The 15269-nt window shown below is 33.7% G+C and overlaps 1 protein-coding gene across 2 annotated transcripts in view; it reads right to left on the bottom strand.

Annotated features, from left to right (window-relative positions):
* Window positions 1-15269, bottom strand: part of LOC133173370 (sugar transporter SWEET1-like) — a 335382-nt gene that overhangs the window by 163315 nt on the left and 156798 nt on the right. The window contains exon 5 of one of the 2 annotated variants that reach the window (XM_061308358.1): window positions 13720-13839. The exons of the other annotated variant lie outside the window; for it this stretch is intronic. Coding sequence (XP_061164342.1) covers window positions 13720-13839 — 120 coding nt within the window. The remainder of the gene's footprint in view (window positions 1-13719; window positions 13840-15269) is intronic. 2 annotated transcript variants of the gene reach the window in all.

Genomic DNA, 15269 nt, shown 5'->3' with positions numbered 1-15269 from the left:
CTGCTTTGTTCAGGATTTTACATTTGCAAATATCCATACTCTGCAGATTGGTTTTTTTCCTCTGCATCCCACTATTCTACAGCTGAATGATGGTACAGCTGTAAGTTATAATTTGAATTTCGGAAAAATCTCTGCAATGACCAATTCATAAGTTTGCAGCAAACAACCAAGAACATCCATTCCATCTCATTGGAGTTAGTAACGTCAGGTTACCACTACATCTGCCGGTCTTTATATCACGTACTGCCTGGCATTGTGCTCGCTTTACATGCATATAAAAAAATGGGAAGCGTAATTCCTAAATTATGTTCGATGCACTTTAGTGGACACTGTGAATTTGTTACGCAATTTAAATATTTTTGGGGTTTTTTATCAGTCAACCTTCTATTGATATATACTACATTGAGTGAATTGTATTAAATATATTTTTCTGAAACTCTGGTAAAGAAGATTTATAGCGGAAACAATTTAAAAGGAATGACTGCAGGCTTTCAAAAGGTTCCACTCACATTCTACAGGTATACATTTCTGGAAATAATGAGCAATGGCACGTCCATATATGATATGCTAGTATGAGAACAGCTAAAGGTGCAAGAGGGCACTCAAGAACAGTACTGTATAGCACTGCTTGAAGAACTGCAGACTTCTTCGCTTAGCGCAGAATGCTTTAACCAATATCATTTCGCATTTCACAGTCTTCAACCATCCATTCACCCCTTCCCCTCCCTCCCTCCCTCCCACATACATAGCGAGCAGTAACAATGTTTTTCATAATGGGTGATGGGAGGAGACAGGTTAATATGTTTTTCCCAAGGTATAGCAAAGTTAATAAGAAGAGGAATTTCTCTTGGTACCCCTTTGTTCTGAGTGCTGCTGATTATATTGATTAGTCCATTTAATGATCAAACAAAAAATAATAACAGAAAATTTCATTTTTTCTCTGGAAATAGTTAAAACGAAATCGACTTGTTTTCCTCATATTTGACCGTGTTCCAAAGTTCTGAACCCCTGTCCACCTGATTAAAATCACTGCTGAATCGCTGTCGTTATCAACTTGCACTTCCACATCCCTCAGCACACCATCAAGTATAACTGAAGAAATTCTTGCCCGACTTCATTGAACCCTTTGCACTAGCTTTTGAAATTAGCACTTGTAAGAGCTTAGTATTTCCCCCCAACATCCTCTATTCCAGCTTTAAATGCTATATGTTCAGTCAGTCTTCGGAATTTGGTGTTCTCAACAGCCCAAGGAAAAACACATTTATGTTCAAATGTTAAAAGACTATTTTGTTTTCCAAAACCTTATGCAAAATGGGGAAAAAAATCTCTAATAAGACATGTAGCTTTCTCTTTTGTGACCATATAGATTTGTTGTCTTTTTGGGTAGAAAGGTCATTCCATTAGCAAGAAAATTCTCAAACGTTATCATCTGGAATCACATTGTGTGCATTTTTGGGTGAGAAAAGTTGTATAATTGTGCGATCTAAGAGCACCTGCAGATTCCTTTTGATTTCTATCACGTACAGGCTTTCGTACCAATAGGCCGACGCCATTCTTGACTTTGATCTAGTCAACACTTCTCTTGACAACAAAATTTTCTTGATCACTCCAAGAACTTTACAAGGCAACTTGATCCACACTACTTTGTTAGGATAGTGTATGGTTGTATCAAGAATCGAGGGGGGATTAAACACAAACATTTTCCTCTTTCCGAGTTTGTAAATTTCAAAACAATAGGCACTGAATTCCATCCGAGTATCACAAAAAAGTATGTTTTGATTATCGATTTTGACATATACAATATTCCTTAAAAAAAGGAATTTTGCAGTAGCTTAAATTTAAATCTAACAATACAAGATTATCCGTTCACAACATTAAATATTTGTGAATACAGTTAATTTTTGTTGGCTATGAATAACAAAATGCAAATGCAGGGACGCAGAATCAGAGCTAGACAATCAAGAATATTTATGGTTTACGTATATTATACTGGTTTTGATAATTCTTAATAAATATGTTGATATAAACATACTGTAGTATAGTACATTCAAATTTGTATGATTCAATAATTCCTAGCCCTCTGACTGGTTGTGGTCCATCATTTTAAAAATCATATACTAAGTTATATTGCACTAGACCTTCCACAGGAATATAAACATTTATTTTTTTCTACACTGCATGGACTAAAAGTATAGCAAAAAATTCCAACAACTGAGATAATTGAGCAACCCCCGAACTACAAAGTTCACTCGCCTTTGAGTTTGGGGAATACTGCCCTTTGGGTAGCTTAATTGTTATGTTGTCCTCCAAACAGCAATTATTGTGTGATATTATCTACTTTTTTTTTATTAAGAAGCATGGTTAGATAGGTAATAGGTAAAAGTTCTTCGTAGATGTAGTCAAAAGCTTATCTTAATAACAGAAGTAATAAAACAAAGATCAGTGTCATAAAAATTATAAGTCATTAACAACAATATCCTCAAAGTTTTATTGAATATTTGAGCAGTATTTTATTAATTTAAAAATGCCAACTGTAATTATTTTCCTTTTATTTTCTGCAAAATGACTCCGAATTAAGCAGTTTGAGTATTTTATGTAATTCTAGCGTTTGCCATTCTGAATCGCCATTTTGAGCTAATTAACACAACTTTCAAATTTAAACGACTAAATTTTCCGAATTAAAGTGATAATATTAGTGTTCTATTATCATTTTCATAATTGCATTACACTCAATAAGATATTAACACATCCATTCTCCTATTTGAACGACATTAAGAAATAATTAGAAAAAATGGGTATCCACCATTTTGAATCGCCATTTTGACTTATAAATTACAGCTGCACCATCATTCAGTGATAAAATAGTGCGATGTGATGGAAAAAAATACCAATCTGCAGTGTATGGATATTTGCAAATGTAAAATTCTGAACAAAGCAGGATATAGAAACAATAGAAAAATAAATTAGAGAAATTTCGGAATTAAAGCAAGAATGTTAGCATTCTTTTATCATTTTATAGTTGCATTACACTCAGTGAGATATTCACACATTCTTTCTCCTATTTGAATGACATTAAGAGAAAATTAGAAAAATTGGATGTCCGCCATTTTGAATTGCCATTTTGACCTTTCTAACACCATTTTCATGAAAGCCAGCATATTTTGTCGGATTCAGCATACTCGAAATAGGTTAAAAAACTATGCTGGACCTAATAATAATTATTTGCCGTTAAAACTTATTTCTAGCCTTCTTTTTAAAAATCAGGACCAGACTAAGTTTTGGTCTGATTTCAATATTACTTGGCAGACAAGTAGACTACATAAAGATACATAATTTAATGCATCGGTTTTTGATTTTGATGAACGGTGTTGCCAAGGTTACTAAAATTAGAAATTTCACATTTTAAATGCTACTCCTCCTACAGTTTTCATTTGATTTCAATATAACTTGGCACACAAATAGACTACACTAAGATGCATAAATAAGTGCGTAATTTTTGATTTTGGTAAACGGTGTTGCTATGGTTATTAAAAATAGAGATTTCTGTGAAATTCCTTTAAAATGCTACTCCTCTTACAGTTTTAATCTGATTTTAATATAACTTGGTACACAAGTAGACTACACTAAGATACATAATTAAGTGCATCGGTTTTTGATTTTAATGAACGGTGTTGCCATGGTTACTAAAAATAGAAATTTCTATGAAATTCCCTTAAAATGCTACTACACCTACAGTTTTGGTCTGATTTCAATATAACTTGGCACACAAGTACACTACACTAAGATACATTAATTAGTGCATCGGTTTTTGATTTTGAAGAACGATGTTGCCCTGGTTTCTAAAAATAGAAATTTCTTTGAAATTCCTTTAAAATGCTACTCCTCCTACAGTTTTTATTTGATTTCAATATAACTTGGCACACAAATAGATTACACTAAGATACATAAATTAGTGCATCGGTTTTTAATTTTGATAAACGGTGTTGCCATTACTAAAAAATAGAAATTTCTGTGAAATTCATTTAAAATGCTACTCCTCCTACAGTTGTCATTTGATTTCAATATAAGATGAGTTAACCATGCATCGGACATATACCTTGTTTCGGGCAACTTTAAGCAATAAACTTTCATTGAACTTGAGTGTCCCCGTGTTTTTACTAGTTTCTGTCTTAAAGGTGAAGATTTAAACATTTTAATGATGCCGATTTTTAGTTTCATGCTGTGATAAAAATACCACAGGAATGGCCGTGAAATTACGTCATATTTTGCATCATCAAAGGGGAGTAATCAGAATTTTACGATTTTGCAATTTTTAGAGTTGTCGCTCTTTTATATAGACTTCAACAGAACGAGTCGGACCTAGGTAAAATTTGTCAAAGATTGATGATTGTAAAGATTTTTTTTGGAAAAAAATACTTCAATGTTTGTAGAATATTTTTAAGAGCTGTTATTTACTAGTATGTTTATTTCACCGTACATCGGACACAAATTAATCATGCATCGGACACTTTCCGATGCATGGGTAATCACTTCCATTTTCATATAAAACCCAAATGACAGCTGTTTTTTGCGGAAATAGAAAATAAAAACTCTAAATTTTCAGTGAAAATAAAAATTATCGGTATATGACTACTAGAAGTGGACTCAATTTTTTTTAACTGGATGATGATAACCCACGAGAAAAAGGCGCTAGATGGCATATTACTAGCATTGTAACGCCTCTCTAAGGCAATGTGATGCACCTAAAATCTCTTCACGTTTGTGGATCGAAATAGTCGTTCAAATTTAACTATAAGGTTAATTTTTAAATAAAAGATAAAAATGTTTCGACATTACTAATTTTAAAGCACCGACATCAAGGTATGATATTTTTTTCGGTTCAAAATACCGTATGTTCGATGCATGGTGAATATTGTCCGAACCATGGTGAATTTTGACTTATTTCGAAAAAATCATTTTTAAGTTATATTTTCACAATAAATAAAACGTGATTGTGTCAAATATTTATATTTTAACCAAATACTACATGTTAAGCTTCTTTTTGATAATATTCGGTGGGTAGCGATATCGCTAGATCTTATTGAAGTGCGAGGATGTCCAATGAATGGTGAATTCACCCTAACTTGGCACACAAATAGACACTACACTAAGATATATAGATAAGTGCATCATTTTTGATTTTGGTAAAAGGTGTTGCCATGGTTACTAAAAATAGAAATTTCTGTAAAATTCCTTTAAAATGCTACTCCTCCTACAGTTTTTATTTGATTTCAGTATAACTTGGTACACAAATAGATTACACTAAGATACATAAATTAGTGCATCGGTTTTTAATTTTGATAAACGATGTTGCCCTGGTTACTAAATATAGAAATTTCTGTAAAATTCCTTTAAAACGCTACTCCTCCTACAGTATGGTATGCCATAGATACAGTGTATGTCACAGTATGTGTATTGTGTTGGATGGAGAAGAAGGGGGGGGGGTCAATCAATTAAATGCCAAAAGTTTACATAATGATAATAAATTCAATGAAAGAATTATAGAAAACAAGAGGCCCAGAGGCTAGGAAAAAAGCAAAAATCAGTTTAGTATTGAAAAGCTTAAATGCATAAGTGGTCCCGACCTACCCCTAAAGGGGGGGGGGGGAGGTTGGGGGGTTGGTATGATTTGAACAAAGCTGAATCTACACTAAGGAAGGATGCTTACATATTATTGTGACCCTTTTTTCCTACAAGTTTTAACTTTCATTGTGGCCCCACCCTGCCTCCAGGGGGTCATGATTTGAACAAACTTGATTCTACACTATTTGAGGATGCTTCCATATAAATACATGGCTTTGCTGTTCTTTAGAGGAGAAATTTTTAAGATTTTTCCTAGATACTCCTTTGTTAAACTTTGATCGTCCATTGTGGTTCCATCCTACCCCTGGAGGGCATGATTTGAACAAATTTGATTCTACACCACCATGAGAATACCTCCATATAAATATGACCAATCATAGCTTTGCTGTTCTTGAGAAGAACACCTTTGAAGATTTTTCCTATATACTCCGATCTTAAACTTTGATCGTCCATTGTGGTTCCACCCTACCGTCGGGGGTCATGATTTGAACAAACTTGAATCTACACCACCTGAGGATGCTTTCACATAAATATGACCAATCATTGCTTTGCTGTTCTTGAGAGGAAGATTTTTCCTATATATTTCTATGTAAAACTTTGATCGTCCACAATGGCCCCACCCTATCCCCGGGGGTCATGATTTGAACAAACTTGAATCTACACTACCTGAAAATAATTCCATATGAGTTTCATCTTTCCTGGCCCATTGGTTCTTGAGAAGAAGATTTTTCAATGATGCCATTAATTTTTCGTTTTTTCGTAATTTTATCCCCTTAGAGGAGGACGTGGCCCTTCATTAGAACAAACTTGAATTCCCTTCACCCATTGATACTCTGTGCCAAGTTCGATTGAAATTGGTCCAGTAGTACTGGAGAAGAAGATAAAATTGTGAAAAGTTAACAACGACAATGCCGACAGAGAACGGACATATTTTGATCAGAAAAGCTCAGGTGAGCTAAATAGGGATCCATTTCTTTTCCTTATGTAATATTATAAGATCTATTTCTATATGTATTTATTCGTTTTTTTTTAATTAATTTGTTCATATCGTTTTGAGAAATATAATCTTAAAATTTGATTAACCAAAAGTTCATTTGCGCATCTGGATTGAGTTGCCTGAGTAAAGTTTTATTCTATGATTTCATTGGTTCTTTGATTTGATTGGTTATTTTTTATTTTTTCATCCAATAATACATTTTCATTATAAGTATAAATATACCGCGCTTTACCTATGTAAGTCAGAGCAGTAATACGTTTTCATGTAGTTAATCCATAGTCCGTCGTATGCATCCTATGGTATGTAACTTTTATATTTGATTATGTGTTTCATTGCCATTTAAAGATTTGATTTACGTAATTATTTTAATTGAAACGTTTTACTTTATTTTGCAGTCAAAGTTGTAACTTAAATAATAATGAGTCTGTAAGATTTCAATTTGAATTACTTATAGCACACATTTTTTCATAGAGTTCATTTTTTCTAAAACGTTCACTGTAGGTAAATTATTTGATATTCTATTTTCATATTTGTTAAATAATTTCTGTAATTTTGACTTATTATATACTTTGTTATTGTAGGTCAATGCCTTATTTCTTCTTAAAAGAAATCAATGATGAAAACTTAATCTGCCTTGCTACTCGGTTACATCTTGGCACTGCAAGAAACAACACTAGGCATTAATTATGGAACTTATATTCCACTGATGCGTATGAATGAGGCATTTCGGATGAATTCCACTCATCGACAAAGCGTACGACATACATGGGCTTTGTATAGTGAACTGTATTCATCGAAACGGTAAATGTAAGTAACTGTGTATTAAGTTACTCAAGCGTGAACTGAGAATCTAAAATCTCTGAAAATGAATAAGAGAGAACTTCAAAACCGTGTCCATGAATTAGAACAAGAACTTTTAGAAGAGAAACTTTCCAAACCAAAAGTCATTGAAAACACACATTTATTCCTGAAAGTCGCAAGATTAAAACTTTTTCTGGTTGACCTAAATCTGAAAATGATTTGTCAATTGATGACTGGATTGTTGATCTAGAAGTAGCACTTGCAGCTCGTGAAAGGACCGATGTACAGAAAGTAGATCTTATATTTACGCATTTGGAAGGCTAGGCTAAGGACGAAGTGAAATACAGAGAAGATATTCGTCATGACCCTTATGCAATATACTTTGTTATTGAAGGTCAATGCCTTATTTCTTCTTCTTAAAATAAATAAATGATGAAAACATAATCTGCCTTGCTACTCGGTTACACTTAAATTTGCCCCCTATATCCTACAGGGTTCCCAGTAATTTAGTTTTGAATGTGGGGGGGGGGGGGGCTTATACACTGGCTATCTAATACAAATATTTTTATCATCCAGTGCCCAGTTTCTACTTCTACAGTAGAAACACATATTATAATCATTAATATATAATGTTACAGTCTATTAAATGATGTCTGAACTAAGGCATTCTCTTTTTTTCTCTCTCTCTCAAGCTGTGAGTCATCCAAGTGTTTATAGAATAAATTGGTTAGTTGATGATTTATAAACAAATTATTTCACAACTTCACAGCGAGACGATAATTTTGAGAAAATAATTTAGAAACGTGTTTTTATTTTTCCATAAATTACGAATTTTTATTCAAGACTACACAATTCCAGTAAAGTAACAATTGCACAAGAAATCCTTTCTCATGAACAGAATACTGATAACGAGCATTCCAGTGATGGACCCGGTCAAGCTGGGGGATTGCCACATCGATAATTGCTTTTCAGGACTAAATGTAATCATGAAATGCGAACAAATAAACATTGAAACTTTAAGAAATCTATTTATTCTCATTTTGCATCGAGAGTAAGCAAAATACAACAACGCCAAATGTAATAACACTTTTTGGCCAGTCAGGTTGAGAATAATTTTCAATTGTGTAGTAGCGAAGAAAATAAACGGAAAGAAAATAAAACAAAAGGAAAAATAAACATATGCTAATAATTACATTAGATCTGATTTCATCATATATTTATTTCATTAGCGATTTAAAATCAGTTTATATTCAAATCATTGGGTGTAGCAAATTAAAAAGCGTACATGCACATGTGTGTGTGTGTGGGGGGGGGGGGGGTATTTCGTTGATCATTGTATCAGTTTGGCTTAAAAAATTTGCGCTTTGATAGGCACATGCATGAAATTTAGAAAAGAAATCTTTTTTTTTTTACTGACAGGTGTAAATATAGCAGGGAGTTTCTTGACAATTAAGATTTCATACTGTTTTACAAATCATGTGTATTGCAGACCAGCAAAAAATTAAATTTCTCTCTCTCCAATAATAAAATGGATAGTCTCTGCATGCGCATAAAAATACAATGATCATATTACGAAGTAATCTCTACCCCCGTTTCTACTCGCCAGACTCTCTCTCTCCCCAAGACCGTAACTTCTATTGAGGCATGTTTTCTCGAAAGTGAAATAGTTTTACTTCGAAATTTAATTAATTATTTATGTCTTTGAACCAAGTTAATATACTTTTAAATTTTGTTTCAATTTCTGTAATTCGATCTTTTCACCAGGTGCTTCATTATATATATTTTAGAAAGCGTTTAACAAATATTTCAAATAGTGAAAACTTTCAAAGATAAAGTCTTTAATTTGCTAAAAAAAAAACCAAGGTTTCGGGAAGTCCCCCTCCCTCCCCGAGAACCCCCATCAGGACTCTACCCTGGGGCAGCTTGGGATTCAAGTGGCCCTCTTGCCTCACTACAAATTTTGGCCTAGTTACGACCTTGCTCTCTCACACAAACACACATTTCTAAATTTGGTAACCAATGTACACATGCACGTTGTACATGCATATCAGGAGCTTTTAATGGACCCATGGTCAATCTTTGGTAATTAAGAATGTCAATAATGGATATATAATACAGATTTATAAATAGACATGTCAATCAAAGTTAAGATATGTTTTATTAGTATTCAATAAAAATGTTAGAAAGCGATAGAAAAAAATATATACAATTAAATTTAGTAATGTCCGTAAAAGCCGTAACGTTTGTATCATAGTCATAGGTCTGTCTAATTTATGCCCTGTTCACACTTAGAGTTTAATTCGAATTAAACGTAAGTTATTGTGAATAAAATTTGAACCATGTTCACACGGGGAATTTAATGCGAATTAGTTTACTGCGCATTAAATTACTTCGCATTAGCTCCGTGTGAATGCTAAGCGACATGTCGGTGGTCAGATATAGGTACTTATGCTATTTTTATGCCCTCGTATCGAAGATTTGGGGGTATATAGTTTTTGCCCTGTCCGTCCGTCTGTTTGATTGGTTGGAGCTATGGCTTTCATATTTCACATGTGTATTTCTTGTGACAAGACCTTTCTTTGGATACCACCATATTTGACCTTTTGAGTTTGTCCCAGTTTTGCAAAATTTTACCAAACTTTAACCTTGGCCATAACTTTTGAACAATTAGTGCTAGGGCTTTCATACTTCACATGTGTAATTCTTGTGACAAGACCTTCCTTTTGATACCAACAACGTTGACCTTTTGACCTTGACCTAGTAATTTGACCTACTTTTGAAAAACTTTAACCTTGGCCATAACTTTTGAACGGTTGGTGCTAGAGCTTTCATACTTCACATATGTAATCCTTATGACAAGACCTTTCTTTAGATACCAACAACTTTGACCCTTTGACCTTGACCTTGAAGTTTGACCTACTTTGGCAAAACTTTAACCTTGGCCATAACCTTTGAAAGGTTGGTGCTAGTGCTTTCATTCTTCACATATGTAATCCTTGTGACATGTCCTTTCTTCGAATACTAACGACTTTGACCCTTTGACCTTGGAGTTTGACCTACTTTTGGAAAACTTTAACCTTGGCCATAACTTTTGAATGATTGGTGTATTTCTTGGGAGAAGGCCTTTCCTTTGGCACCATTAATTTTGACCATTAGACCTTGACCTTGATGTTTGATATACTTTTGGAAAAAAAAAACGTTAACCTTTCTCATATATATTCAATGGTTGCTGCTAGGGCTTTCATATTTCACTGGTATATTTCTCGAAACAAGACCTTACTTTGGGTACCAACATATTTGATCTGCATTTGAGAAAGTTTAAACAATGCTATAAGTTGCCATAGGGGGCATCAGTGTTTCAAAACACATCTTGTTTTTTAGTGAAAAATATGTTAATCACTGAAATGAGTACACACACCATGACATTATATCAAATGGATCTGCTCTGCATAAGGTGACGTGATTTCAAAAAGACATCATAAATAACCTTACTGAATAGCCTTACTGTAGAAATAAAATTTTAATTCGCATAAGTTTACTTCGCATTAGCTGTCATGTGAAAACGCAATTTGATTCGCATTAGTTTAATTCACATTATTTTACTTCACATTAATTTACTGCAAATTAAACTCTCCGTGTGAACATGGCATTAGTAAAGCTAGTTTCCCCACTGTTATATGTTTGAATCAATTTTGTGATTTTTACATTGACCATGCACAATACAAAAAATAATTATATTTTGTTTTATTACATTTTGTTTTATTATATTTTACGTTGTCCTCAACACAAAAAGTAAGTGTCGCAAAATGAAAAAACAGAAAAGTGCATTATTACATTTTGCGTTAATCCCAATGCAAAATATAATAATCCAAAAATAGTGTTATTACAATTTGCGTTATTACACTCTGCGCTGATCTCGACGCAAAATGTAATAAACGCAAATGTAATAATTCAGGTTTATTACATTTTGCATTGTTTTTACATTTCGCGTTGTAACAGTGCTTGCAATGACAAATCAGATCATATCAGAACACCATATACGACCGGTATCTATAATAGTAGAGTAATGATGCTCGGAACTGAAAATTCCAGATTTTCTCAGTTTCTATCTTTGTGAACCCCTCTATCTCTCGAATAATTTTTAGGTCCCTGAACTTCGAGAGATCGAGAGTTGCCTGTATATTACTTGCTGCTTTTATGTTTGCAAGGAACCACAAATAGAGTTAACGAATCTAATCACAGATAACAGTAATATTTCAATTTATCCTTACCAATCTTTTAAGAATTATTCACTGTATTATGAATTCGTGGAATTTATAATTCCGCGAATATAGTAAATATTAACTCCACGAGTTAATTTCCTGCTGTACAATATTGCGAAATAACTATGTTGATTTATTTTCTTGCCTGTACTAACGCCCATTTGTCACTATCACCATGCCAACTTAACAAAACAATAGAGCTTTATAGTAATCCCATTCCCTCTCACACTGGCTCCTGTTAGTCTTTGAAGAAAATTTAATGTACAAAGAAAGGTATTTTTGTCCCATTTTTATTTATCTATTATTTAAAGTCTACCTGATGACTAAAAACCATGGAAGTACTTTTTGTATTAAATATTATAAATATTCTTGTATAATTTTGTTATTCAATAAACCTTTCAATTACATTATCTACAGTGATTAATTATCAAAGGTGAATAGCAAAGAGGAATAAATTCTTCCAGTAGAATAAAAATTAATAAATTGACCAAGTGGTTCAAAATTTTAAAAATCTGGTAAAAATACCCTTGCTTATTACAACTTTGTATACTCTGTCTCCTAGATGCCGAGGAGCAGAGAAGAAGATTTTTAAAGAATAATGCATTTTCACTATAGATTCACCAGATCCTCACCCTAACAAAAGAGCCCCTGACCCAGGGGCCAAGAAATTCACAATTTTGGAAGAAGCACCCTTGTTCATCATAACCATGCACTTAGTGTGTTTTCTAAAACCAATGGGAAGAGAAGAATATTTTCAAAGAAATAATGCATTTTTACTATATATGCAAAGGAGCCCCATCAAACCCCTGACCCAGGGGTTATGAAATTTCAATTTTTATGGAAAACACATCAATTAGTTTGTCTGCTAAAGACCCAGGGGGCAAAGAAGAAGATTTTCAAAGAAATAATGCTTTTTCACTATATTATATTCAACAAAACACCCCTGCCCACCTGAACCCTGTCCCCGGGCCACAAATTTTTGGAAGAGGCACCCTTGTTCATTATAACCATGCACCTAATTTATCTGCATTCTACCCAGGAGCAGAGAAGAATGACACATTTCACAATAAAATCAATAGAGCCCTGCCCTTACACCAGAACCCCTTAACTGGGGGTTATGAAATTCACAATTTTGGAAGAGAAACCCTTGCTCATTATAACTATTCACTTGGTTTATCTGTTTAATACTCAGTAGCAGAGAAGAATATTTTCTAAGAAATAATGCCCATGATAAACAATAGAGCCCCCTTCCCCTCTCATAGAACCCCTGACCCTGGGGCCAAATTTTCACAATTTTGGAAGAAGCATTCTTGATCATCATAATCCTGCACTTAGTTATATGATAAATACACAGGAGCATTCTCTGACCCAGGGGCCATGTAATTTACAAGTTTTGAAGAAGCACTCTTGCTGATCATAGCTTTATCCTTGGTTTGTTAGCTTAATACAAAGGAGTAGAGAAAAAGATTTTCAAACAAATAATGCATTTTCACTATATAATCAATAAAGACCCACTACTCCCACAGTATCCCTCACCATTGGGACACAAATTCAGTTTTGGAAGAAGCACCCTTGATCATCATAACCATGCACCTAGTTTCTCTGCTTTATATACAGGGGGGAGTGAAGAAGATTTTTAAAGAATTTATGCATTTTTACTATATGATCACTAGAGTCCCACCCTAATTCCAGAACCCCTGACCCTGGGGTCATGAATTTCGAAATTTTGGTAGAGGGCTCAATGCTTATTACAATCATGCTAATTGTGTCCAGGAATAAAGGAGAAGATTTTTAAAGATAGCAACAATTTTAATGGTTTTAGCCTTACCCCTCAGGCTCCAAGGGGGCAGGGGCCATGAAATTTCAAAATTTTTGTTTCCCCTCACTCATAGATGTTCTATGCCAAAATAGGTTGAAATTGGTTCAGTGGTTCCAGAGAAAAAGCTGAAATGTTAAATATAAGGCATGACGGACCAAAACGGACAGCAATAGGTCACCCGAATGACTCAGGTGACCTAATACAGAGCAGACACTTACATAAATGTAGAAGTCATCCAACATAAGGCCATAAAGCAACCACATTAAAGCACAAGCAACACCACCAATCAGCATGGAGATAGATATATCTGCTGAACTCTGCTTCATAATACAGTCTCTCTGAAAAGTTACATATTAAGCATCAAGTATCTTTATGTTGCTTTCAGGAACAATACAGTGTCTCATTTGCATGTTTGTTAGGCTTTTTTTCATCAACATTCAACATATTGTTTACATGCTGAGTGTTCCAGAAATCCTGCAAGATTTGTACATTTTCCGACATTTTCACAAAGAGCGCACTAAGAACTATAACTCTTTCATGTCGAAAATAGAAAGTATTGAGATAGGACTTTAAACTGTTACGATAATCAGTTCGTTGGAAAAAAATACTACTAAATAAAAAATCAAATTTCGTATTTCCTGATGAGATCAACATGAAAAACAACACAAAATTAATTTTGAATTAGAAATAACTTTAAATTATTATTTTAATTTATCGTATTTAAACTAGTATACAATCGTCATTGCGGGTTTCAAGGATAGCACATAAACCCAAAGATGTCGACATTTTTTAAGTCCAGTACAGAAAGTAACATTAATCACACAGTCACAGTGATGAACTCAAAGAAAAAAAATATTGAGGAATATATATTTTGACTGGACTTATAGACAAATTATAAACATAAATCGATATTAGTCCTCTTTTTTGTCACCCTTTCCTCATACATGTACCCCATAACTCTGGAAAGTGGTTAGGATTTTTTTCTGTAGATCTGTAGTACGAGGAGGTGGGGTGGAGGGGTTCCCTAGACTTTTTCTGAGGATAGTCTTTTGCTGTAGTTTTAATATGTGAGTTTTGGTTTGGATGCTGCTTTCCTCTCTCCGCTTTCTGTTGTTGTACATGTACAGTCATCAAAAATGTACTGAAATGTTAAAGACCTACCCTCAACACCCTCCCCCCCCCCCCCAACACACACATTTTTCAAGATGTGTATTGAGATAGGAAATAAAATTCTAAAAAAAAAATTCTGTTCATCGAAAAATATAACTTATTTGAATATTATTAAGGTCTTTCGTTTCCAACGGAAGACCTTCTACTGATTCTGATGGTTAAGATTATTCTTGTTAGTCTTTTTTTTCCTAGACGTCAACTTTGAAGCTTCATATCTTCCTCATTTCTCAACAGACTCGAGTCAAATTTTCAGAGCGTTTTGACTTTACAAAACATTTTTAAAATATTGCACTACATTTCAGAAATTCCTTTCTGCTCACAAGAGATTTCCATTTGATTGAAATTTTAGGGGGTTTGGTTTCCAGACAAAAGCTCCGAGACTATAACAGATGGAGCACAAATATCATTGAAATTGAAAAGAAGAAATATTGTAGTTGCGCACATCGGTTTTTGCTTTTTGATTTTAGCGTTCAAAATGGCGCTAACGGGGGGTCAAAAATAAGGACGTCTAAAAGAGCTAAAATTTACACATATTTTCCTATGTATCTTTTAAACTAAAAATATTTTGTTAAGACATGTAGAATAAAAGTTGTGCACA

This window comes from Saccostrea echinata, unplaced genomic scaffold (assembly GCF_033153115.1).
Source record: "Saccostrea echinata isolate AGI-Se365-2 ecotype Australia unplaced genomic scaffold, CSIRO_AGI_Sech_v1 ptg000002l, whole genome shotgun sequence".
Classification (NCBI taxonomy): domain Eukaryota; kingdom Metazoa; phylum Mollusca; class Bivalvia; order Ostreida; family Ostreidae; genus Saccostrea; species Saccostrea echinata.
This window is presented reverse-complemented; position numbering and strand designations above follow the sequence as displayed.